At 48.1% G+C, this 26,351-nt stretch overlaps 2 protein-coding genes across 2 annotated transcripts; one reads left to right on the top strand and one right to left on the bottom strand.

Annotated features, from left to right (window-relative positions):
* The first annotated feature begins 139 nt into the window (after positions 1–139).
* Positions 140–21,560, top strand: COPA (COPI coat complex subunit alpha). The gene is made up of 33 exons (XM_059832174.1): positions 140–195; positions 394–507; positions 995–1,068; positions 1,380–1,460; positions 1,763–1,839; positions 2,302–2,411; positions 6,357–6,466; positions 7,040–7,139; positions 7,733–7,868; positions 8,315–8,397; positions 8,997–9,147; positions 9,572–9,638; positions 9,746–9,821; positions 11,877–11,959; positions 12,950–13,089; positions 13,998–14,083; positions 14,502–14,640; positions 14,993–15,155; positions 15,254–15,400; positions 15,691–15,880; positions 16,012–16,107; positions 16,468–16,556; positions 16,799–16,922; positions 17,206–17,295; positions 17,386–17,495; positions 17,694–17,771; positions 17,973–18,041; positions 18,268–18,404; positions 18,988–19,174; positions 19,259–19,369; positions 19,583–19,744; positions 19,845–20,039; positions 20,362–21,560. Exons 1-33 carry the CDS (start codon positions 156–158, stop codon positions 20,419–20,421), a joined length of 3,675 nt encoding a protein of 1,224 aa, XP_059688157.1. The 5' UTR covers positions 140–155; the 3' UTR covers positions 20,422–21,560.
* Positions 21,561–21,570: 10 nt separating this feature from the next.
* Positions 21,571–23,484, bottom strand: S100A11 (S100 calcium binding protein A11). The gene is made up of 3 exons (XM_059832175.1): positions 23,351–23,484; positions 22,093–22,230; positions 21,571–21,851 (listed from the first exon to the last, which is right to left on the bottom strand). The coding sequence occupies exons 1-3, from the start codon at positions 23,351–23,353 to the stop codon at positions 21,702–21,704; spliced, it is 291 nt and encodes a 96-aa protein (XP_059688158.1). The 5' UTR covers positions 23,354–23,484; the 3' UTR covers positions 21,571–21,701.
* Positions 23,485–26,351: the final 2,867 nt, after the last annotated feature.

Raw genomic sequence — 26,351 nt, 5'->3', positions numbered from 1 at the left:
ACGGGCGCCACCGGAAGCCGCTCTGCGCCGCGGGGAGGACTAACGCTCGATGCTCGGGGAGGTCTGACGGAAGCGGAAGTCCGCTGGGGGCACTTCCGGGGCGCCGACGTGGAGGGCCGGGGCGGTGGCGGTGCTGAGGGCCGCGGCGGGGGGCGATGCTGACCAAGTTCGAGACTAAGTCTGCCCGGGTGAAAGGTAATGGCGAGACCGGCCTCGGGCCGTGCCGGGAGCCCCTGGGGACCCGGGGAGGCCGTGCCGGGAGTTCTGCCCGCCCCTGGGATCCCGGGCGGGGGGGGGGGGGGCGGTGCGGACGGTTCCCCCAGGGCTGCTCCGGGCCTCTGGGCTCCCAAGTGCGCGGAGGCCTCGCTGTCACGTCTCTCTGTGCCTCGGCAGGGCTCAGCTTTCACCCCAAGCGGCCGTGGATCCTCACCAGCCTGCACAATGGCGTCATCCAGCTGTGGGATTATCGGATGTGCACCCTTATCGACAAATTCGATGAGCACGACGGTCAGTGTGCTGGGGGGAGGTGATGGGACCTGCTTGTGGAGGGAGGCTGGGGTGGCAGAGGAGGAAGGGAGGCTTTGCTGAAGTGTTGCTGAGTCTTCTGCCTGTTTGACTTCCAATCCTCTCTATTTTAGCCTATGTTTCTTTGTGGCCAGTTTGCTGGCTCTGAAAGTTGCTTGCCCCTGCATAACGAGGGGTAGTAGCTTTGTTTCTGGTATGAAAATGAATCTGTAAATACAGCTCTGAAGGGCCTGGATGTTTTGCGATGGGTTGCTGCAGGCATCTTGATGGAGAGGAACGGGTTTGGCAGTGGGATCTCAGACTTCTTATTTATTTCTATTCATGACTTTTTGTTGGTGCTTTGAAGTTCTTAATTTATTGATAGCAACCGGAGTGAGGCGGAATGCAAATTGTAGTCTTTAAGTGGTACAATGGACTGCTCCAGCTGTCAGCCATCTTGCTGTGTCCAACCTGCTCTTCCTATTTGTAGGACCCGTTCGAGGTATTGATTTCCATAAACAGCAGCCTCTGTTTGTTTCTGGAGGTGATGATTACAAAATAAAGGTAAAAGTTTACCCCATTAACTTTTGTTCTCTAAAAGGCATCATCTGGGGAAGGGAATGTGTAAAGAAAGCAATTAAAAGATGAGAAAGAGTGCAGGTGGGTGGGAAATAGAGTTTGAAAATTGCGATTCTCCTGTTGCAGGGATGTTAGAGTTAACTGCAGAGAGTTGAAGTGCTGTTGTAGCTTGCATTATAAAAATATTTTAAAATGGAAGAGAGAGGCTTGTAGGTGAACTGAAATGTGAGAATGCACACAAAAAGTTTCACAGGCGGTGGCATGTACCATCATTGTTCTGCTTCTGTGCTGTGCAGGTCTGGAACTACAAATTGCGCCGTTGTCTCTTCACTCTGCTCGGGCACTTGGATTATATTCGCACTACCTTCTTCCACCACGTAAGCTCCTCGTGTACTTAGCCCAGTGATGGGTGTCTGCTCCTTTTGTGTGTGAAGGGGAATCTGTCTTTTGCTTCCCTGGATGGGGATCTTTACTAAAGAAATTGTGCTGGACTTGCTGGGATGAGGGCGATCCAGATACGGCGGCCTTCTGTAGAGCTGTAAGAGGCATAAATTCTGCTTGCAACATCTTAAATAAGATTTAAAAAGAGTCATTCCTGGGGGCAGTTGGAAAATACCATGCGGGGAGGGAATGTCTGGGGCATGTGTTATTTCATATACAGAATACTTTGTTTTTTTAGGAATATCCCTGGATCTTGAGTGCTTCTGATGACCAGACCATTCGGGTTTGGAACTGGCAGTCCAGAACTTGTGTTTGGTAAAATCAACGAGTGCTTTAAAAAATAAGTGCACGGTTTGGGGGCGAGCTCTCTTCATTTGTTGTTTTCAGGCGGAAGCTGTGCTTGGTTGAAGGAATAGAACTGGCAAAGAGAACTGATCGGTTATGAATATTTCCGTCAGTCTTGTCTTTTGCTTGTTTATTCTGATGCCACTAGACTTGTATTCATAAATTCACATGCTGTTTGGTTGAAAATTTTTTGAGGTTAAAATAACACGTGTCAGTGCTGAAGCCTGTGAAGTTACTGATATCAGTCAGAAAGTCGACCCTTGAATGCTCTCTGTGCTCGGTATTCAGTCCTGCTAACTCTTCAGTGGCATTTAGCAATCCTATATTCCTCATCAACCTTCTGGAGACTGAGCTTATTGCTATTGGTGCAAATTGGAATGTATATTAATCTATCTTATGTTTAAATGGTATTTTCTGTCCTTTTTGTTGTAGTGTGCTGACAGGACACAACCACTATGTGATGTGTGCCCAGTTTCACCCCTCTGAGGACCTGGTAGTGTCAGCCAGCTTGGATCAGACTGTGCGCGTTTGGGATATTTCTGGTGAGCTGCCCAGATCAAGGGGGTATCCAGTGGCAAAGCCCACTTCAAAACTGCAATCGCTGAAAGCCAAGTGAAGCAGGAAAGAGCAGTTTGGATCCGAGAGCAGGAAGAGTAGCCTGTTGGCTGCAGGAGCCTCGGGCAGAAAATTTAAAATTCTCTGTTGACGGGGACCTATTCCCCTCAGTTTCCATGAAGTCGTAGGATGTTGGCTGGAAGGGACCTCTGGGCATCATCCCGTCCACCATTTTGCTTGAAGCCAGTCTTCTGTGACAGTAAATGAGGTGAGCTGTAGCTTTTTGCAGCCCAGAAAACCTCTAAAGATGGAGATTCTGCAACCTAATCTCCCAGTCTGATGTTATAGCCAATATAGGCAATGAGTATTGCTGTCAGAAGTGACATAGTGCTGTCAACTGATCAGCTTTGCAGATGAGCCAGACTTGTAGGAGGATTTTGTAAACTTCTGAATTGCCTTTATCCCCTTGGAAAAACTCTTGGAGGCAGCAATAAGTCATTTGTTCTGAGAGAAAGATAAAAACGCCTCTGTCTGGATTGCAAAAAGGGTAGGGTTTTGGGTGTTTTGTTTGGTTTTTTTTTTGTAGCTTAGTTGTGGGTGGTGACAGGAAGATAATATTATTAGGAATTCTTTCAAATTTTTCAGTCTGCTTGTCTGTTTCATAAAATGAAGCGTGGCCTAAAGATCAGAGCAGGAGTTGCAAGTCAAAACTCCGAAGCGCTTTGCTGATATCTTAGCTATTTCTTAGTTATACCTAGGCCACGAGGCGACTTCATGGAATGAAAAATCATCCCTGAATGAAAGCTAGAAATAGAGAAAATGTTAGATGGAGATAAGGGACTGGTGGGAGGCAGGCAGGGGCAGGACTGGTGGTGTTACAACGTAAACTATTCTAGAGACAGACTTCATCCGACCTGCCGCTCTCGCCATTGCAGTTTTGGTTGGGCATGCTGCGTTATTTGTAGTACACGCTCAGACGTGGCCAGCTGTGTCAACAGTAGGGGCTGGGGACAGGATATCCTGGTTATTTAAAACCTGTCCCCCTCTCTGTACTGCCAGCATGGGCAGTTTAACATTTATTCTGCCAGTAAGCTTTGCTGCTGCGTTCTCCCACAAACACTCTCTCTCAGCAGAGTTCCAGCTGCCAAATTGGTTTGGAGATGGTACAGGCCTTTTTTTCTCAGCTGATATGTGATGAGGGGTTTTAGAGACATGCTGAATTATTGACTCAGCTGTCGCTCCAGTCAGACATGACACTGCGAGAATACTAGTGTGTGGAAAAACCTACAGAGAGATGAGAAACGGATTTAAAATACAATTCCACTCCTCAACTTTTCCCCAAAATGACTTCTGTCCTTAGCAGGATTCTGTTCTGGCTCTAGCAGTCTCCTGGGAAGGGTTATTTCCCCATTTTGTCTGATGTCTGTTGTGCACATAATCCTAGTCACAGAGAGCATCATTTGGTGTTGAGCTTTAACTCTGTTTCTGAGTGCTGCTGTTAACTTGCAGCTTCTGCTGACATCAGTGGGAATTTTTTTCTGCAGGTTTTGGGATTATGAGCACTGGTTCTTTTGATGCCCTCAGTTAAATGAGTTTAAAGGTCACATTCTAAAATCCTCCTCCCAGAACTGTCAGCCTCAACAGAGTGTGAGGAATGAAGAGTGTGACCCAGATTGGGCACCAAAATGCGAAGACGGCCCTGTTGTTTTGAATTCCTGTACAGATAGTGCTCCTTGCTTTGAAACCTGCTGATAAAGGGTCTTCAGTGCAAAATAAGTATGCTCAAGGTTAAATGGTCTGTTTCCTGATAATCTCCTGAGAGAGACTTTGTGAATGCAGTCAGAATAATCTTGTTTATATATATTAAAATGCATGAACATTTTGTGTTGTATTATTCACCTGTGCTGTGGAATGAATCCTTGCTCATGATGCTGATATTAACCTGCAGAAACTACAAAATAATCTTCTGTTTTTCTCTGTCTCTTTATAAGTATTAACTGCTGAGGAGGGTGTTAGTGGTCTTACCCTGATCAGACTGCTTTTGTGTGTGCTCTAACATCACACACCAACTCCTGTTTAATCTGACTCATGGTTGGCAAATGTTGATATCTGATGCTTGGCAGGAAAGTCCCTTATTCTGTCAGGGCTCTGTTTAGTCCATCTGGATGACCAGCGTAAGTGAGGATCACCTGAGGGTTTGGGCTGGCAATGTTGAGAAGCCCTGGGACTGGGAGGACCTGAGCTGAGAGTCCTCAAATAGCATCTGTAGACCTAGACTGCCTCTCCTAAAGCACCCTCAGCGGATGTATGTTGATGGCTGGCAAAACCTTTGGTATAACTTCAGCCTCCACTGCACTTCTGTAATGGCCCGCTGAATGCAGATGGATTACAGGGACGGGAGGGAACCTGCACCCAGCAACGGAAGGGTCTGTACCCAAAAGCCCTCTTTAGTTTCCATTGAAGAAGAGAATAGAGCAAAAGAATTTGCAAAGGACCATTTGTCATTTTGCTTCTCTCTCCTAACTTGCAACTTGTCATTCTCAGTTAGCATGTTGCCCCTTTACTCTAGTTATTTTAATACCTGTTCTCCTGAGTGCTCGTGTGCATGTTGAGCTGAGCCTCCCCTTCAGGGTTCTTTTTTTTTTTTTAACAGCTATCCTCAGAATGCCTAATATCTGCCATTCTGCTACAAGTCCTTTTTCTGTCCCCGCCCCCTCCCCAGAGCAACACAGGAGGCTGGTGTGTTCTGTGAGTGTCCTGCCTTTCCTCTCGATCTGTGCAGTTACGCCAGAAATTTTCCACTTGTGTCCCAGTCCTGTTTCACTGGCTTGTCAAAGGCTCAAGTATTTTCTCTTCCAAAAGTCTTACGTTTTTTCACTCATCTTTCTTGGATTATGTATGTCTTATTCCTCCTTTCTGGGGTACCTTGTGTCAGCTTTGTAGAGGTATCTACTCAGCCATTGAAGTCCTTCACTGTTACCCAGACCTCACTCAGTATGTGCTGAGCATTTGTGCTTTGCCGTGAGACACTGCTTAACACGTTGGTTTCATTAGACTAACTTTGCCAGAGAGGTTTTTGAGCTATTAATCTGTGAGGAGTTTGGGAATCAGAATTGCAATGAGAAAATAATAATTTTTGTCTTCAGTATTGCTTGTTTTCTTCTTACACTTCCCCCTCTGTTGGCATCCATACCAGTGCAATTTTGCTTTTATCCTAGACAGTTTTTTTTCTTATCCTTGATAAATTTCAAGATAGCTTCCTTGGGCCAAGTACTTTCAAATGGAAAACCACGTTTTCTAAGTTTTGTTTTAGAGTGTCATGTGCACAGTCTTTTCCCTGTGCACTGTTGGAGGAGAAGCTTTTTTTTGATTCTCACTTTCCCAACCTTTCTTTTGGGTTTTAATGAAGGGTAGCACGTATAGCTCTGTTTTGACTTGGATGACTTGTTTTCTTCAGAATCGGGAACAGGCTTTATTTTACATAATTTTAGCTCCTGAGGATATTTTGTGTCCAGGCAGACTGTCCAAATCCATAACCAAGAGGTCATCAAAGCGGCGTGGGTGAAAGTCCCCTGAAAAGTGCAAGCTCAGATTAGCAAAGGGGTGAGAGGGGGAGAAATCGGAATGTGTCAGTCCTTTGCTGAGGTGCCCCTGTCTGCATCCCAGTGAGCTGAGGTGATCCTTTGTACGATTTGCTGCGTTGCAGACTTTCCTTTTGGTATATCTAATCCGAGCTTGTGCTTTTGGAGGAAGTGGAAGGGAGTCCTGGATGTTTCTCACCCTCTTCCACTCTTTCAAGTTCCCAGTTTCCCCCCAAAGATGTATGTAAACAGCACAGGAGAGCACTCAACTTGTTAAATTAGAAACATTGTCTTGATAATGTAATTTTTGCTTCCTCCGCCCCTGCTTCTCCTTCCTCTTTGTTCTACAAGGCCTAAGGAAGAAGAACCTGTCCCCTGGAGCTGTGGAATCAGATGTCAGGGGAATAACGGGGGTGGATTTATTTGGGACAACAGATGCGGTTGTGAAGCACGTTCTTGAGGTACAGTGTCAATGTGTGTGTGCAGTACAGGCTTTTCAGATGTATTTAATGAAATCTGTGACACAAATGATCCTCTAAAAGCCCAAAAAAATAGCAGAGGAAAGAAGAGTTGAAACACCTGAATCGACTCTATAGAGCTATATGCTCTTGTAGATTATGGCATTACTTTTTCTGAGTTTGAAATCTGGAGATGTTTGCACTGTAACCAAACAGATATGGTTTTCTCTGTACAACCAAAAGCTCAGTTAAATAGCAGATGTTATTACCTTGTGTTACTGGAAGCAACAGACAAGATTATGCTAGAGACAGCCTTCTGTAACGGCTTGTTAAAGCTAGGAAGTGGCGCTGCTGTGCTGCCGAGCTTCAGCTTTGCTCTACTGGTGAAGAACGGTATCCGCAAAGCTTGTTATTGTGGGCATCTATAATCTTACTATCTGTAAGCATTTCATATGAGCAGCGTGGTGAATAAAAATAGTGAAAGCTGTGTCTTGGCAAGCCTGTCTGCAGACTTTGTTTCTTCACCCTTTCAGTCACCAAATTGCTTCAAGTGACTTGTTTTCTTTTTGCCTGTAGGGTCATGATCGTGGGGTGAACTGGGCTGCCTTCCACCCCACGATGCCACTTATTGTGTCGGGAGCTGATGATCGGCAAGTGAAGATCTGGCGGATGAATGGTAAGAGGATTCTCTGTGGGGAGCCCACAGGGAGAAGGGGGTTAAGAGTTGAAATTTATGTTTGAGCATCTGTAGGGCTGAACCTGGAGGTAATTTACACTTTGCAAACACGTCTGTATGATAGAGTGGTAAATAATCCCAAGCAGCATTGGCTTTTGCAATCTGAGGAGAGCTCAGTTCTCTGGCAAACATTTCTAGCTTCTTTTGATTTGCACACACTGCTGAGCAGAAGCTTGTAGGAGTAGGAAAAACTCGACTCTGAAGTTTTTTGAATATGCACCGATGGAATAAGAAAAGGAGATGATTTGAGAGCCAGAAGCCCTCCATCAGGAACAGTTGTGCTTTTGTCAGCTCAGTCCAGTTAAACTATATACAATTCTTAGCACCTCTTTAGTAATCTGACTTACCTGTTTCTTTTAGGTGAGCTGTGCTAGTGGTTAGAGAGAGATCATAAATGTCAGCTGCAGAGAGTGGTATAGTAACTAGTGGCCGATGCAGTTTGCTTTATAATAAAGTGCTTGCTCTGCTTCTGCTATGGCAGAGCTTAACCTGTTTAAGCATTATTTTCCTCATTCTTTTCCACTTCTGGGTAGAATCGAAGGCATGGGAGGTTGACACTTGCCGGGGGCATTACAACAACGTCTCGTGCGCTGTCTTTCACCCGCGTCAGGAACTAATCCTCAGCAATTCGGAAGACAAGAGCATCCGTGTCTGGGATATGTCTAAACGGTTAGTGCTTGTCAAGCATCTGACTCAGTCTTATTATGAAAGTTTTTACATGTATGAGAGACCTACAGTTATTCTGAGAGAAACTGAACACTAGCAGTTCTTAAAACATCAGTGCTAGTGTTTGATAATTCATGAGTAAGAAGTTACGTTTTTCACATTCTCTATCCCTTTGAGATGCGTGTTAAGAGCAAGGCTTGTAATTTTCTGAAAGCAAGTGGAAAAGGACTGACTGTCTAGTGATAGTGCTGCTGAAAATATGTTAAATGAGAATATATTATTTGAGAGATGACTTTGAATACAGTGTTTTGAACTCCCAGTGGACTCCTCATGCTGAATGCTAGAGATGATCTGCATGGCAAAGCTTAGGATCTTCCTTTTGGGAACTGAAATTTATGCCAAGGTTTCAATTTTGTTTATATTCCTTATTCCTTCTGTTGCATGTTTAGCACGGGTGTCCAGACCTTTCGGCGTGATCACGATCGCTTTTGGGTATTGGCTGCTCATCCCAACCTCAACCTCTTTGCTGCAGGTAAAAAAAGGACCCATTCAGTGTCTGACAGGTTGTGGTGAAGAGAAAATGTATTCCATATAGGAAATCTATAAAGGATTTGCTTTTCTTTAGCACCTTTTGCAGAACACACTGCCTTGCAGATACTTTTATTAAATGTATTGTAGGGGAAAGATCCTTATTTAACTTGTTGCAGCATCTGAGAGCTGTGAGTAGAACACAATCTCATTGTATCAGCTGCAGTCCAAAGCTAGAACAAGGGAGCCTCTGTATTAACAAGCTAAATGCTCTAAGGCTAAGAAGGGATGGGACAGATCATATGGGAACCCATGCTGGACTATTAATGCTTAAAGAAATGCGTGACAGTGAGGCAAGGTGTTTCTAGAAGCGTGTCAGGTCTTAGATCTATTGGGAAACCTAAAGGGGGCTGGGCCGTTAGGAAAGAAATGGAATCACTTAATTCAGTCAGGCGGAGGAGTAGCAGATGTGGCTGGCAGTCATTGGTTATAATTTTTGTTGGCTCTTTCTTGGTTTGAAGGGCTTGCTAGTGTCACCTTCATAATGAGAAAAAACCGCAGGATTTAATTCATATGTTTGAATTCTCGCATGCCTTTCCTCAGGCCATGACGGTGGCATGATCGTGTTCAAACTGGAGCGTGAGCGGCCTGCTTATGCTGTGCATGGGAACATGCTGTATTATGTGAAGGACCGTTTCCTCCGCCAGCTTGATTTCAACAGCTCAAAAGATGTTGCTGTTATGCAGCTGCGAAGGTAGGAGATGGTGCTCATCATATTACAAGAGGTGCTGCCAGTATCCTGGATCCCTTGATAGTTTCTCGCTTGCAGATAGGTCATATTGTTGTATTCACGTACTGCAGTTTCAACTGACTCTTCTGTCAGATGAACTTAAAAAGTCTACAAGAAGTTTTTTAGGTCAATTTTTATCTCTGCATAGATAGAAATTTTTTTAAAACTAGTTTTAAGTTTCAAATTGAAACGCCAGCTCTTTCATGTATGAAACACTGATGTTCTTACAGTGTTTCCAAGTGGTTTTGATTCAGGAAATTCATCAAAACTGAGCTTTTCTGGTACCCGGTATATTTCAGAAAATGAAGAGCATTTATCAGAAGGTGACTTTGGTAGAAATAATTTTGGTCCACTCTAACTTTCTCTTTTCTTCATGACTCTTCTTCAGTGGTTCCAAGTTCCCTGTGTTCAACATGTCATACAACCCAGCTGAGAACGCTGTCCTTCTCTGCACAGTAAGTCAGTTTTGCTGCATGGTGTACTAAAGAACTTCCCACGAGGCTGTGAATGTCAGTTCTGTGAAATCCTATCTCAAAATGGTTTTTTTCCCTCCTCTCTGCAGAGAGCCAGCAACTTAGAGAACAGTACTTATGACCTATACACCATTCCCAAGGATGCAGACTCCCAGAATCCAGATGGTAGGCATTTCTGATTTCCCATTAATCCTTATGAGTCTTTATTACTGTGTAGCTGTCCCCTCCTCTGCTCTCCAACTGTGTGTGTGATATACAAAAAACCTTCATTTTTCTAAGCCTCTCTTGTTGGACTCTTTTTCCGTGTTTCCCAGTGCCCCTGCAGCACACATCATTTGGCAGGCTTCCTGCTCACTATATCACACTACACTGACTTGAAAAATTCATGTTCATCCCAAACTTTTACTGCTACAAATATATATTTTATAATTTTGTTATTAGGAACTTTCCGTTTTCCCTTTTGACGCAGCAGGCAGCCTTCCTGGCTTGTCAACAGAGATGGATTTTAACCAGATACGTTTTGTTCTAAGAGGTTTTATACTCTGAAAAGTGGCTGTAAAAGTGACAGTGCCAGGGTGCCAGTAGTCATTCTTCCTCTCGGCAAATTCCAGATCAGTTTTGTGCAATTTACAAGTCAATACATGATTTAGGAAAAAAACCCGATTCTTTCTCCTAACTATGAATTCCATTTGGGATTTGAAACTCCAGCTGGTTCCTCCTGCCTCTGTCGTCACGGCAGTAAAGATTTTGAAATGAGTGGGAGTGATGAATGAGTTAGACTGGAATCCAGCTCACTTGTTCATAGATTTATTGATTTCTGCGGGTCTAATGAAGGGGAGATTTCTTTAAGTACGATCAGCAGGTGTATTTGGAGAGAGAAAGAGAAAGGGAGCTTTTTAGTAACTTTATATAGATTAAATTTTACTGAATATATTTCAAATATTTAGTTGGATTGAGACGTTCAAAGCTGACCTGTCTGGGGATGCCCAGCTTGTGATCCTTTAAATGAGGAAGGGGGTTAGTTATTCTTCCAGAGGAATAAATGTCTAGGCCTCGTGAAAACTGTGCGCTTTTAATGCATTTTCAAGAATAGCATAAAATTCTACTGGTTGATAAGTATCTTCTCCAACAAGCTGCTGTTTATGCAACCTATAGTCCCAAGACTATAATGCAGGTATTGAACATGTGCCTTGGCGTTGTCATCTTCATGTCCTTCAGCTTATTTACCTGATCTGCAAGGGAAGCTAAGCTTTCTTATCACTCTTTAACAGTCTGCTGGGTAATATATTTCAATCATTTTCTGCCTGATCTACAGTCAGTGTTAAAGACTTAAAGCCGGTAAAAATGCTGAGTTGTGGAGATTCAGAAAAACAGGTGAAGTTGCCATCAGAAAACCCCAAGTGAAGCTGGGAATTGAATTCAGACAAGCCTTTCTGTGTTGGGTAGTAAATGAGGGCTGAGGGGCGAGGCAGTCAGGTTTAAATCATCATTCGTTAGGATGTAGATCTGCTACAAATGCTTGTTGAAATGGCACTTGGTCTCATGCGTGAGTCTCCAAAAACTCTCCTGTTGAGCAGCAGCGCTGGTGAGAAAAGGGGCTGAGAACTAAAGAAAATTTTATTTTACCAAAACAGCAGCAGCTCTCCCACTTCACTTCTCTGTTCCCTTCCACTGCTGCAAAAAGCCTTCCCCACATCTGAAGCGCATCCTGCAGTACTGTTTTTTTCTGTGCTGTCTGACATGTAGAGCGCTGTGTTTGGATTAGCATTTTAAAACTGGGAGAACAGCTGCGTGCTGGGGAGAGTGCAGCCTTTCTCCTCCAGCTCGTTATATCAGTTTGCAGGGGGGAGAGGGGGGGGGGCTTACAGTGAAGCCGGGACCCTCGCTGCTTAGTTCGTTTGGCCAGCAAGGCTCTGCTCGTTAGCTTGACAGACGGTGCTGTCGCCCAGGATGGCCTGCTTCAGCGCCAAGCAGTGGTGTTGGCGGTGCAGACGGCCACTTGTCTTGTGCCTTGGCTGGAGAGAAGGGCTGGCGCTGGCCACGCTGAGATCCGAAAGGACATGGGGGGAGGAAACAAGTCTTGTGAATAGCCTCAGGTTAAACGTGAATTAGTAGGAAGCAGCTACAACAGCCAAGATGGGATCAAACAAGACTGACTAATATGTTGCCGTCAGAGCCTGCCAGAGTTTTTATTCACTGCCTGCATTTTGCTTTCCCTAGCCCCTGAAGGGAAACGTTCCTCCGGGCTAACAGCTGTGTGGGTAGCTCGTAACCGCTTTGCAGTCCTGGATCGCATGCATTCGGTAAGGGGACAAGCTTAATAGGGTCATCTTTTTAACGGGGTATGTTGTCATTTGGAAGCATGCAAATGGAACGCGAGGAGATTGGGTTAACAGAATTATTGGAGATCCAAGTAGACTGGCAAAGCCTTGTCTGCAGCCCACTCTCTACTGACATACACAAAGAAATATAATAAAGTGAAAATGTAATGAGTTGAAATATTGTTTAACTTCTTTGACAGTAAATCTTAGCTCAGTTGCTGGAAGCCTGCTACAGCAGGTGAGTTCAGGAATGAAAGCTGACCAGAACAGGACTGTGAAGCCACCCAGGTCACTTTCATAGCATGAAAGTAATGGGGAAATGGTGAAAATACAGGTTAGATTTTTAATAAAGCTCTTTTTTTCTCACTTGTGGAGTGCAATAGGAAAAAGAAGGGGGAAAGACAGTCATGGAAAGTTTTCCCTGCTTGAATTTACTTGATGTGAAGGGGAAGAAAAGTCTTGCTCTTTGCCCCATGCAGGATATTGTATTTTTTATTTATTTTTAATTTATTTTTTAATTCAGGGTGCTTTTTAGCTCAGTAAATTCAAGTTTATTTCATGCCTATTCTGTTACTCCTCCCTGCCTTCCCCTTCTCCACTTGCCATTCTCCCCTCTCAACTTCCTCATTTGCTTTTTCTATCTACACTGTTATCTCTCACTTTTCCCTAGTACTTACTTTGTTCGTATACTCATTGTAGAGGGGGCTTGCAAACTGTATCAGCCAGCTAGTAATGACAGTAGTGGGGCTGAAAAGAAAGGATATGCTGTGTCTGCACCTTGGCGAACTTGTGGCTGGGTTTTCTAGCAGGAGAAGGTCTGAGCCTGCTTGGAGAAAGGCTGCAGCTCTTATTTTGGCCTCTTGTCACTGAGGTTCAGCTATTCAAAAATTCTGAGTTAAAATAATCCTGAATTTCTTTGTAGAATCTGCCTAACTGTTCTATGCTGTTACATTCCCTCTCATCAAATGGCAGATCCTAATCAAAAACCTGAAGAATGAGATCACGAAGAAGGTGCAGGTGCCGAACTGTGATGAGATTTTCTATGCTGGCACAGGGAACCTGTTACTGAGAGATGCAGACTCCATCACCCTCTTTGACGTGCAGCAGAAGCGGTAAGATCCAGTCTGCCGGGAGAAGTTTTAATATTGTAATCCTGCTAGCGCATGCCCTCTGGGGACAAGTAATAGCTATTAATGCACTCCAGAATTTAGCATCAGCTGCAGGCTGCGTCAGACCGATCCAAACCACGGCTAACAACTGTTACGAAGAGCAGAGTGTAAACATAGCCAAGGTGCAATTTATGCTGCAGGCATCGTGCCATTGATCACAGGGAGATGTGTGCCATATCCTTGTAAATCCTGTGACTACAGAATCGGGTGCTATAAAAGTGGAGAGAAATCAAAAAACCCAAACTCAATCAAGCTAAGCTTGCCTGATGCCTTGTCCCTTAGGTTTTAGATCTGCTCAAAATGCTCTTTTGGCAGCGCGTTTGTGCTGGTATATGTGTTGCTAGCCACAAAGGAACAGGCAAGGAGTTGGTGCTTTTGGCCATCTTTGTAGGCTTGAGAAGGTTCTGGATTATCTACAGATAGATACGGTGTATGTTGACTGCTTATGTCCCAGAACTTGCCTCATTTCCTGATTTGTATGCCTTTGTCTTTCTAGTATTGTTGGGAAGGTTACAAGTAAATTAAACAATGCAAATGCAGCTTGGAAATATCTTATTTCCCTTGTTCTGTTGAATCTATCCCTAAAACCCCCTCAGAAATCTAGGTTTTGAAGTCAGTTGTCACTCAAATATATTTGTATTGCACAGGCATGGAGAGAGGCTTGTTTTGCTGTACTGGACTGCAGAGACACTCAGTTCTCCCTCGTAATTTTATAGGTCCAGAATGGCAAAAAGGGGCTTCAGAGCACCTGCAAATTGGGTTCAGGCTATTGGGCACTGGTAGTTACCATACGGAGCTTGCTGTGGAGGGGTAATGTTCAGCTCTCTGATGTCAGTGCTGTCCTTTCCCAGAACTCTGGCCTCCGTGAAGATCTCCAAGGTGAAATACGTCATCTGGTCAGCTGACATGTCCCATGTAGCTCTGCTTGCTAAGCATGGTAAGTGGTGGTGGGGCACATGTTTCTCCTGGATCCTGGGGCACACTAGCTCCTTCCTTGATTGGGAGCAGGGTCTCTGCTGGCATGGCCTGCTAGAGAAACCGTTCAGTGCCATGGCTAGCAGTGAAGGTGCAGCTGAAGGCATTCACAGTGTGGGCATTGCCACTTCGTCTCTTCAGCAAAACCTTTCTGTAAGCTTGAAAACAGAGGGCTGCTTGTGCTCCTCAAAATGATCCAGCTAATCTCTTTCATAAAACAAAGGCAGATGGTGACAATTTAGTTGTAGTTGCCTTAGTGTCTGACACTCTGAATATAGTTCCTGTTGCTGGGACTGTGGAAGAGAGAAGCCATAATTCAGAGGCAGATATTTAGCAGTAGTGCGTTCCCTAGCCTTCCTTCTTTTGGCTTTCCTCTCCAGCCATCATGATCTGCAACAGAAAGCTGGAGTCGCTGTGTAACATCCATGAAAACATCCGTGTCAAGAGCGGTGCCTGGGATGAAAGTGGTGTTTTCATCTACACCACCAGCAATCACATCAAATACGCTGTCACCACAGGGTGAGTCTGGGAGTCATGCACTGGGGCCTTGAACTGGCAGGCCTTATGCAGACTACCATGGGGTTTTTTTGGCAGACACCGAAGCTGGTGCTTGTGAAACGGCACTTTTATTACAGCATGGACATACCCAAAGACAGACAGAGCTAAATACTCATGTTTGGTTGCTTTCCCTGTGCACTGGTATTTTATCACTGGGCTGGATGGCTGCACTGTTCCTCTGACTGGGGCTTGCTTTTATAACGCAGGCTAAAATAACATGAAGAGTGTTGAGCCTCCTTTGAGGTAGGGGATGTAGTCATACATATGTCTTGTGTTGGCATGCACATCACGCGTGTGCCTCGTGTTGGTGTAGGGATCATGGAATTATTCGCACCCTGGACCTGCCTATCTACGTTACCCGCGTGAAGGGGAACAACGTGTACTGCCTGGACAGAGAGTGCCGCCCCAGGGTCCTCACCATTGATCCCACAGAATTCAAATTCAAGCTGGCGTTGATCAACAGAAAGTATGATGAGGTAAGGAGACATGAGAAGCCCTGCACTCTTCCTTGACCTATATCTGAGGGTAAAGGGAAGTTGTTGATGGCTTCAACGCTTGGGCCTTTCCTTTGCAGGTGCTGCACATGGTGAGGAATGCTAAGCTTGTGGGCCAGTCCATCATTGCCTACCTGCAGAAGAAGGGCTACCCAGAGGTGGCCCTGCACTTTGTCAAGGATGAGAAGACCCGTTTCAGCCTGGCACTGGAGTGTGGCAACATTGAGGTGAGGTGGCGGGTGGTGGTGTGAGAAAGGCGTGTCCTTTGGGGCATCGCTTGCAAACCTTACTTTTTGCTGCAAGGAGGAGGAGCATTGGGAAGAAGAAGTATTAGTTGAGAGTGATAGAGTTGAGGATAATAGCAGCCTTACTAAGGTGCAGTCCTTCAGCTGGGGCCATGATTTAGTGCAGTGATCCTTGTAATCCTGTGCTTTTCTTCGCGGGCATTATCAACAGAAGCTTGCAGAGAAAACTGCTTTCTGCAAAGCCTTTGTAACCATGTCAATTCTCTTCTTAGATTGCTCTGGAAGCAGCCAAAGCTCTGGACGACAAGAATTGCTGGGAGAAACTGGGAGAAGTGGCGTTGCTGCAGGGAAATCACCAGATTGTGGAGATGTGCTACCAGCGCACCAAGAACTTTGATAGGCTCTCCTTCCTCTATCTCATCACCGGCAATCTGGAGAAGCTTCGGAAGATGATGAAGATAGGTGAGTGCCAGGGTGGTGGCAAAGAAGAATGAGATAAAGGGATGTGAGTGTCATTCCCAGAGGGAATGAGTGGCTTCACAGCGGAGGCCAAGAACAGCAAAACTATTGTGACTTTTTTTCTTTTGGTTTAGCTGAGATCCGTAAGGATATGAGCGGCCACTATCAGAATGCCTTGTATCTAGGAGACGTGGCAGAGAGAGTGAGGATCCTGAAGAACTGTGGGCAAAGTGAGTAGTATCAGACTAACTTATGTCCCTGTGGGCTGGGGAGAAGCTGGAGAGGTGGTAGGGATGAACAGTAATTTTTGGAGGCGGATTGGCATAATCCCTTACCTGAAAAACTGCGTCAGATGAGCAGAAAGTGACCCAAGAGCTGGAATACCATCTAGGAGACCTGAATCAACTGTAGAGCATATTCAAATGGTCAGTTGTTGCCTGCACATTCTAGTCCTAAATCCAGGGATTCTCCACCTTGGTATGCTGCTAATCTTTCCTTTGTGACAGTGTGGCCACGCGTGCTGATGTGAGACGTTTCCTTTCTCTAGGCAATGAAGAACACGCACTCATGTTAGTTATATCTCATTTCAGAGTCCCTGGCCTATCTCACGGCTGCAACTCACGGTCTGGATGAGGAAGCTGAAAGCCTGAAGGAAACATTTGATCCTGAAAAGGAAACGGTTAGCAAAGTGACTAATGCTTTCTACTTCATTACAAGAGCTCTAGAGTTTGGGAAGAAGATTACAGTGGGATCTGGTGTTAGTGTGACTGGCTAGGCAGCTGCTTTCTGGGACGGAGGAACCATCTCCATTCCCGTCACCACTTATCAGGCTTGAGACTGTGCTGCTTGGCGGTGGGTGGGTCAAAGAATGGGGATTTTCCTTCTGTGGCCTTTAACTGTTCTCTGCTCCTCTCTGCTCAGATTCCAGACATTGATCACAATGCAAAGCTGCTGCAGCCTCCTGCTCCTGTCATGCCTCTGGATACCAACTGGCCATTGCTGACTGTCTCCAAGGGGTTCTTCGAAGGAACAATTGCTAGCAAAGGTATTGCTTTGTACTTGGAAAGTTGTATGAAGCTGGGATATGCAGTATTTGTCTCCGTGGGTCCTGAACTGTTGCTGTTAATCTCATTCTTTGTGTGTTACTAGGAGGGGTTGGAATCCACTTGGCATTTACACCATCTCTGGCAAATCTCTCAAATCTTTAGCCTTTTAGCACAAGATGGGACTTGATAATTGGAGGGGAGGGTGCTGGCCTAATGTAATTCTTTGCTCAACACCTGACCCACTCAGAGATGAGTAAATGAAGGATTGTACCCTTTTCGTAGGCAAAGGGGGTGCCTTGGCTGCTGATATTGATATTGACACTGTTGGCACCGAAGGCTGGGGAGAAGATGCAGAGTTGCAGCTGGATGAAGGTGGGTGAATCCAAGAGTTCTTCTTGCAGAAGTGTAAGTGTGTGCCTGTGTAAGAGCTCTGACTGTTTCCCCCCTGCCCACTCCATGCAGATGGCTTTGTGGATGCTGGAGAGGGCTTTGGAGAGGAAGGTCTAGGTAAAGGACAGGAAGAAGGAGGTGGATGGGAAGTCGAAGAAGATTTGGATCTTCCCCCTGAACTGGTAGGAGGCTTCTGGGAGGCGTCTTAAGTAGCCCAGTTGTAGTTACTTGGGAGGGCAGTGACGGCTTGTGGTGGTAGTGATGGGGGAAATGTGTTCTGGGCTTCTTCAGAGACTTGGTTACTGCAGCTGTGGCCAGCTCTGATTTCATCTGGGTGCTGGAAACTTCCACGCTAATTACTGCTCTGTGTGTTCCCCCAGGATGTTCCGGCTGGTCCAACAGGAGCAGCAGAGGATGGATTCTTTGTGCCACCCACCAAGGGCACCAGCCCAGCTCAGGTAGTGGCACAAGTCTTTGAATATCTTTCTCAGAAACTTTCTACTTTGGCACTTCTTTTTTCAGGTTCAGCCCTTTTTGTTAACACTCATCTGTGAGCACACCATAGGAATTTTAAGGGGAGTTAGGGGTGATGAGGGTATTAGACCAGTGTGTGCATATACACAATTCCTCTTGTGTATGTTTCTCTTCCGTTCTCGTAGGTGTGGTGTAACAACTCTCAGCTTCCTGTTGACCACATTCTGGCAGGCTCCTTTGAGACAGCAATGAGAGTAAGTTTCCCCTGGAGTTTCTAGGGGGGAAAAAGTGCCCTTGTCCCCATGTATTTTTTGTCTCTGATCCAGTCTGAAACTTTGTTTTGTGTCCTTTTGTGAATAATTTTGTGCGTTGTTTTCTCTGAGTATAAAATAAGAGGTGCTGTGAGCCTGAGTGATGTCTCTGCGGCCTTTGTACAGCCCTGGACAACTTTTACTCAGCAGATCAATGTGTCTCCTTCAGCTCCTCCATGACCAGGTAGGAGTAACAAACTTCGGACCCTACAAGCAGCTGTTCCTGCAGACCTATGCTCGTGGCCGTACAACCTACCAAGCCCTGCCGTGTCTTCCTACCATGTATGGATACCCACATCGCAACTGGTAAGCAGTTGGGTTAGCTCCTTTTTCTGTGCTCTTTTCCTTGTGCCACATACCTCCCAGACTCCTTGACAGTTGTAGCTGGAAATGTCTCCTCCTTCTGTTGTGAAGGGAGGAACCTTCCTTCTTTATTGGATATAAATAGGGAGCATTCTGTCTTTAGTGGGATTTTTCTGCTGTTAAATGTAAAGATGCTAAAGAACTGCTTTCATTTTTTTTTAGAGGCTAAAACCAGGGTGAGGCAGTTGGGATGCTGTGTTTTCTAGCACTAATGCTCTGCCTCTGACAAAGCTGGTCTGAGGCATCTAGAGAACCACAGGTGTGTTTTTACAGTGGTGCGTGGAAGCCACTGTAGAAAAATGAGCCAGACTTGCCAGCCTGTGCTAATGCAGAGAGAGCTGGGCATTGTGGGTGGCAGAATTATGGAAGCACAGATGTCTTTTGTGCTACGCTAATGGCAAAGAAAAACAGCGTGGCCCTCAGTCAAAACATTTCTGACAAGTTGCAGTTGGGCTGACAATGTGTGTGTTCTTGCTGGTTGCAGCGGTCCCGTTTGTACCCCCCAACCCCTCTTTGGTGCCCCCAGGAAAGAAGCTGGCTTGAAGAATGCCCTCCCTGCCGTTGGACTGAAACTCAATGACCTGATCCAGCGCCTGCAGCTGTGTTACCAGCTCACTACAGCTGGCAAATTTGAGGAGGCCGTGGAGAAGTTCCGCTCCATCTTGCTCAGCGTGCCCTTGCTGGTGGTGGACAACAAGCAGGAGATTGCTGAGGTGAGAGGCAGACTCATCCGTTTGTTGTATGCATGCGTGTGGGGCAGGAGGCTGAATGCCTGACTCTGTCTCCCTCTCTGAAAGGCCCAGCAGCTGATAGCCATTTGCCGGGAGTACATTGTAGGACTCTCAATGGAGATTGAGCGGAAGAAGCTGCCCAAGGAGACCCTGGAGCAGCAGAAGCGAATCTGCGAGGTACAAAAACTGTGAATTTCCTCACTACGAGGGGGAAATAGCCTTTGGGTTTGAAAAGGCATTGAGAATCCTGAATTCTGCCATTTCCTGCTTTAAAGCAGATGTGGCAGTGATTGCCTGGGAGATGTTTCTTGCAGCATTTTCAGGGCATCCAATTATTCACGTTATTGGCAGTGATTGTATCCCTACTTTCCCTCCTTCTCCCTAACGCAGATGGCTGCCTATTTCACCCACTCCAACCTGCAGCCTGTCCACATGATCTTGGTGCTGCGTACTGCTCTCAACCTCTTTTTCAAACTCAAAAACTTCAAGACAGCTGCTACTTTTGCCCGTCGGCTGCTGGAGCTGGGTCCAAAGCCTGAGGTGGCCCAGCAGGTATGTCTGTGAGGTGCATGGCCAGAAATATCTGCTACGGCAGACCCTATTTGGACTGCGTCCTAGCTGCCCCTCTGGTCAATGCGGTTGCTTTTTGCAGACTCGCAAGATACTGTCAGCATGTGAGAAGAATCCCACTGACACCTACCAGCTCAACTATGACATGCACAACCCCTTTGACATCTGTGCCGCCTCTTACCGACCCATCTATCGTGGCAAACCCGTGGAGAAGTGTCCGCTCAGCGGAGCCTGCTACTGTCCTGAGTTCCACGGGCAGATCTGCCGTGTCACTACAGTAAGGGACTCTCAACGTCTGTTACCACCCACTCCTAACCCGTGATGTTTCCCTTGAGAATCCCCTCCGGCAGCTTCCCCCATGCTTACCCCTAACTTGGCGTAGGTTTTGGGTCAAGTTGAATGTTGGAGGACTTGGCACGTGAGGTGAAACAGTTTGGAAACTGTGAAATACCATGTAGTTCAAGTGCTACCTTCAGGGACCAACATTGCAGCCATCGGCAGCGTGTGTTCTTGAGAACCATTTAGGCTCTGAATGCTCTATATGGGGTTGGGCTGTTGAGCTGCTTTTAAGCATTAATCATCTCCCTTTTATTCCTCAGGTGACAGAGATTGGCAAAGATGTCATCGGGCTGCGGATCAGCCCGCTCCAGTTCCGCTAGGGCATGCCTGTCCTGGGGAGGTGTGAGATCCAAGGGAAATGGTCCCGTTTCACAGCACAGTGTGGAAACTTTCACCTCCCACCATTCCAGCTTCTAGTCTTCACCGTAGCTGTACTAGTCATGCCAGTGCTGTGTCTTACCTGCTCTTCCCCACCCAGGAATGCTGTAGTGAGACTCTTAGCTGCTTCCAATAGTAGCAACTTGCGCTTCTGTTTCCTGATCCAGCTGATGTGAAGTTTCTGTGTAGCATTGTCTGAAGGCAAATCTCTTCCAGAGGGTGAAGGGTGGCTCTTGCGGAGCCCTGGTTACCACACAGTGCACTCTGTAGAAACTGTTTGAGAGGCAGCAACTGCCTCTTTATTTCTTTTAGTGTTGAGCTCCTGAAGGAAGAGCTCAAAGACCCTGCTGCAGCCTGTATGGCAGGAAGAGCAGAGCCTGGCTCTCACAGGAGCGCGGCACTGTCTGGAACCGGGGCTGGCGCAGAGCCTCTCCCTGCTCAGGGGCGGCTCTGCTCCCCTCGGAAGTGGCAGGAGAGCAGCTCAGCATTCAAATGCTAGTGTTGACTTTTTGTTTTGTTGTCCTAGCAACGTTTCTCAAAATAATCAGCTTCTCTCATGAATAAAGTAAATTTACCATTTTGATCTTCCTGTTTTGTAGCTCAGTTGGTCTTAACTGAGATAGAAGAGAGATTAATTTCCTCTTTTCACCTTCCCCCCACCCTCTTTTTGCACTCTTAAGCTACCAAACTTGGAGGGTTTTGAAGTTTCCAGAAAATGGAGGCTGTAGTCCTGAAATAATTTATCATGCCAGCAGGGGCTGCTTCCACTAATTATTAGTGTGTAATTGCTGTTGCCAGTGCTTAAATTATCCTTAATTGGTAATGCTCCTGTCTTTGCATTTACCTTGCGTAGTTGTACCCTTTAGTATTACTGGACCTTTCCTCATGGTACTTAACAGGCTGGAGGAGCTCCAAAGCCAGGCGGATCGTAGTTTCCAGCAGTGACAAGGATGAGGACACGTGTGTTCTTGCATCAGTGGAGAAGCGGAGGGTAGGACCTAGAGATCCTGCTCCCTCTGGGGCTGGACTGCTTTCCTAGTGCTTTCTTCTCACGCATGATGCTGAAATAAAACCATGCCTTACACTAGGATTTTAAACCTTTTATTTTATACATAAAAATGAGGAATGGGGGATGTCCCTATCTTAAGGGCACTGCTTCCAGCTTTGCGTCGGTCCTGTTTGAGGAATGTTCACAGTGGTGGGGGAGACACAGCAGCCAGGACTAGGGGTGGGGGGCCTTAACAACCAGGGTATCGTGACAGGCCACTGCAATGCCCCCAATGAGGTTCAGGAACTCCGGGAAGTCTAGCTGCCCATCGCTATTCAAATCGAGTTTCTTCATCATCCTGTCCACGACACCTGGGTCCTGATTCTGCAAAAGACCAAAGAGATGGGAATTGATGTCTGCCTCGATGCAAAGGTACCCCCCTACCCCAGGTATGGAACTGCAGCTGCGTTCACCAGTGGGGAGGGATTGGCAGAGGGAAGCAGAATTCAGTCAGGCTGACTCTTGGCAGGCCATGCTCTGGCTTCTGGTGGGAGCGAGCTCTTAATTGCTGTCCCAGAGGCTGAAGAGCATGCTACAGGACTCTCTTAGCCTGGATTTTGCTCACCTTTGTGAAGGCAGCCAGCTCAGTGTTCATGAAGGCCAGGAACTCCCTCTTGGAGAGCGTGCAGTTGTCCCCTTCGCGCCCCGCGTACCGCTGGAAGACGGCCAGCAGGGACTCGATGCAGCGTTCAGTCTCCGTGGGCTGCGGGACCAAGAGAGCAAGTTCAGGCGAGCATCGCAGGGAGCTCTGGGCTCGCAGAAAGGCAACCTGCCTCTATTTCGGGAGGAAGGCTGGGCTGGGGGGGGCCTCCTGCAACTGCCTTCATCGAGGAGTCTCCTATGCCCAACCTGTCTGGCTGCATTTTTCTCTGGTATTAATTTCTCTGCTGCCTTGGCACAGCACTGTGGTGCAGGAAGGACCCAGAGGACTGGGGTGTGGTTCACGGAAAAATCCCCTGGGGAAGATGTTGGCTCCCATTGGAGGAGTGTGCTGCAACCACAGCAAGCGTGCTATTTTTTTTCCATGCTCTCCAGCTTGGCTGGAGCTGCTTTTCTGGAAAGATAAGCCAGTCTCCCCCTTTTTCTCCCCCTGCCCTGTCTGGACAGAGGAGAAACTCTGAGTCATGAGAGAAAAATGCGAGCAGAGTTGGCTTCCCCAAACTGCAGCTGGGCTGGCCTGTGGGCTTCTTCAGTGGGGACAGACAGGGCAAGGTGAGGGGGGATGTGGGGCTCTTTCCCCTCCCCATGGCTCCGGTCTCTGGGGAAGGGCAGTGTGGGGAGAGCTGGGAGGGGTCCGCCCTTCCCTGCCTAACCTCAGCATCCTGGGGAGTCCCTGCCACATCCTGCCCTGCCTGCGGGTCAATTCAGCCTTTTTTGGTTAATGTGAGAGGAGCTGAGTTGCTTCCGCTCTCAGCCACAGGTCCTCAGCTCTTGGCTCCTCTGTGCCCCCCTACCCTAGTGCTGGGGGGGGACGGGAGGGTGGAGGCAGAGCTGCAACCCCCAGTCTGGCGATGGGCGTCGGAAGCATCAGTGGGAAAAAAGGAGGGGAGGGAATGGGGTGGGGGGGAACAACACAAATACCACCCCCCTGCTCCCCCACACCTACAGCCCTCCCTCTCTAGCTCTGCTCCCTCTTCCTGTGCCCCCGCCCCATCCCCAGTAGAGATTTCACTCAGGCCTTGGCGCTGTTTGCTCTTTCCCGTGCCAAAGTGCGTCTCGCCTTCAACTCTGGGGCCACTTGCGGGAAACGCTCCTCTGCCATCGCCCTCCTGCCCTTACGGAGCCGCCTCTCCCTCCCCATCCCGGGGTCCCAGCCCACTCACCATGGCTGGGGTGCGAGGAGGGGGCTCGGTCCTCAGCACGGCTGCGGTGCGATGTGGCAAAGCAAGAGCCGGGGCGGTTATGAGCCTCACCCCCCAACCACCGCCCTTCCCGGCACAGCCAGCGCCCAGCCCTGACTCAGCCCCCTGGGCTGCGTTGGGCAATCGTCAGCTCTAACGGCAGATCTGGACGTGCCTGCGGTCCCCTGCGGTCCCCTGCTCAGGCTCAGGAATGTGCTGGGCCCCTCCTCTAGACTCTCCGTCCCTTTCCTTCCTGAGTTTTATTCTTCACAGTTTTTTACACTCACATTTTCTCTTTGTTATCTGTTTTCGCCCCTCGGTCCTTTGCCACTTGTCCCTTCATTTCTTCCCCAGGGTCAGGGCTCAGTTCTCCCCTGGGGCTGCCTCGCTGCTACTCGGAGTATCCCCAGCGTTTCCTCTTGCTACGGTGAGATTTGGGCTTCCCCAGCTTTGCTAACGAGGCCGGCAAAGGCCGATCAGGCACAGGAGAGCTGGCAGCATTCCCCTGCCACCACAGCCGGGGCTGCCTGTCCCCTGCCCTGGGGACCATTTGCTGCCTGTCCCCTTCAGCCCCGACCGGTCCCACCTGCTGAGCTTTGCTGATAAGCCCTTGTAACCTTAACATGTTGTAACAGGGGGGAAGGCAGCCCCATGGGGTCGGGGTGCTGCCCTGGGAGCTGGCTGCAGCCAGGATTTGTCCCCAGTGGTGCTGGTCTGAGCTCCTCAGCAGGGCTGGCCACCCTCCTGCTGCGGAGCGAGAGAACCTGGAGGGCTGAAAACAGGGAGACATGGAGGTGGAGGAGGGACAGGAGGCACCCAAAAGGCACCCGGAAAGGCAAGCGATGTGCCCAAATCGCTCAGAGCCGGGAGGATGGGGGCTGCGGGGCTTGTGCCGCTCAGAAACCAGCAGCCCGGCCGCTCCCCATCCGTCGGGAGCCAGGGAAGCTGCTCGGACACGTGGTGTTTACTCGTGTTTGCACAGCCGTCCCATGGTTACGGCACCCGTCTCCACGCCTTTGCGACCGGCGCTGACGCAGAATCCGTCCGCCCAAGGCTGGATTTCCCTGTGACTCCCAGCCCTGGGCGCTGCCGCGTTTCCCCAAAAGCTTTGGGGGGATCCTGGAGCGGAGAGGTTGGGGTGACGCGGGCTGTCCCCACGGTGCGCGGGAGCCGGGATGTGCTTTGGGATCTGGGACAGCTTCCAGGGATGGGACTCTTCGGGAAATCCTGCTGCAGACTGTGACTCAGCATAGAGCAGGAGAAAGGAAGCAGCAAATCGGGGGGACAAGACAGCCATCCTCAATGTATTTTCCTTTCTTGCCCTAATTTCCTGCCCCCAAGCTCTCATTTTTTCCCATGTTTTGGGGAAAAAGCACTTCCCCCCCACCTGTCCAACCCCTCTCAAACTGGAAACAGTCCAATCCATGTAAATCAAAAGGTTTTTCCAAACCTGGGAGCTGAGGGCAGGAAAACTGCTGCTCTTCTTGGATTTTGCACTCCCACCTGCGTTTTGCAAACTCCTCTTTGTGCTCCCTTAACAATAAAATATGAGCTGGTCAAAGGGGCGAGTGTTATTCCCCCCTTTGCAAGAGCAAATCCCAGAGCGGGCCGTGGCCCGGCCCTGTCCCGGTTGCAGATTTCAGGAGGTTTCTGTTTCTTGCGGCCGCTGTGTGTGTGTTTGCAGTCAAGGCGTTGGCCCTGTTTGCAGACGGACCATCTGTGCTGCCATATGTTTGTCACCAAGACGTACGACTGTCACGTGCACGAAGAGGGCATCGCTCAGAGCATCGCCCCGTGCATCCACCTGCCCCTGGACCCTTCCGAGTCCTTCTGGCACCAGGTTCTAAAGATCACAGGATGGTGGCTGTGCCTAGAGGTGCGAGAAGCCCTGGGTGCTGGCCCCTGAGGCTGCATCAGGCTATGGTGGACCAGAGATACCCAAGTTCCTCCCGGCCAGCCCTGTTACCAGCCAGCGGGCTCTGGTTGTGTTTCAGAGCAGGACACAGATGGTGCTGGGGTTGTCCTCGCTTCTCTCTCTGTCTTCTTGCAACATCGCAGCCCCATCTGCTGCTGAGGGAATTGGTTCTCTCTTGCTTAAGGGAAAGAAAAGGGAATAAAATCTGGTTTTCTCCAGGGAGGGTCATAGATTGTCTCCATCTCCAGCCTCATGCACCATGTGTGAAATCCGGTGCATATTCCGTACCGTGCTGCTGCCTCTCTCCTGCCCGAGGATCCAGGAGTGGTCCCAGGTACGGGGCAGCCCAGGGGTAAAGGCAGACGGGCACATGTGGCCAGGAAAATGTGCATCTGGATGGCTTTGGTCTGCTGGCTCTCCCTGTAGCGCACGTCTGCCATGAAAGCTGGAGCATACGGGCACATCCGCATGTCCCTGTGTGGGTCTCAGACTGCAGCACGTGCAGGCTGTGATGGGAGCCTCTGAAATCATGCAGATCAGTAGTGAGGGCCAGAGTTTTAGAGGTATGTGGGCTCCTAGACATGTAGTAGGGGGGATCTGGTGGGATTTTCAGCAGCTCCTGTCTGGATTAAATGCCTGCGGTTAGGCGGAATGTGTGATCTGAACTGGGACACCCTCCCACCAGGTGAGGCCCTTGTAGAAATTAAATGCAAGGATGAAGGATGGCAGCAATCAGTGCAGTCATCAGCTATTTATTCTGATTTTTCATGCAATACATCAGTGTGAAGAAGAAAGAGACTCCCCACCCGACACCATTACCCTGCAGTAACCACAGCATAACTCAGCTGCTTCAAAGCCTCTGTGAAGCTGGAGGTGGGATTCTGCTCAGCTTTTAGGGGAGCAGAAAGGTGTAACCAAAAGCACTGAGTCTACAAAAGTGGTGTTTTTTTCCCAGCCTCGAGGATATTCAGGCCCCAGAATAAGTATGATTGAGCTACTGGGATTTTTAATTTTTTTTTGCGTTGCACAGCAGAAGCTAAGAGGGGAGCCAGTCACGAGGCGAGGGAG

This window comes from Gavia stellata, chromosome 33, assembly GCF_030936135.1.
Source record: "Gavia stellata isolate bGavSte3 chromosome 33, bGavSte3.hap2, whole genome shotgun sequence".
NCBI classification, from domain to species: domain Eukaryota; kingdom Metazoa; phylum Chordata; class Aves; order Gaviiformes; family Gaviidae; genus Gavia; species Gavia stellata.
The sequence above is the reverse complement of the archived record's forward strand: the minus strand, read 5'-3'. Positions and strand labels throughout refer to the sequence as shown.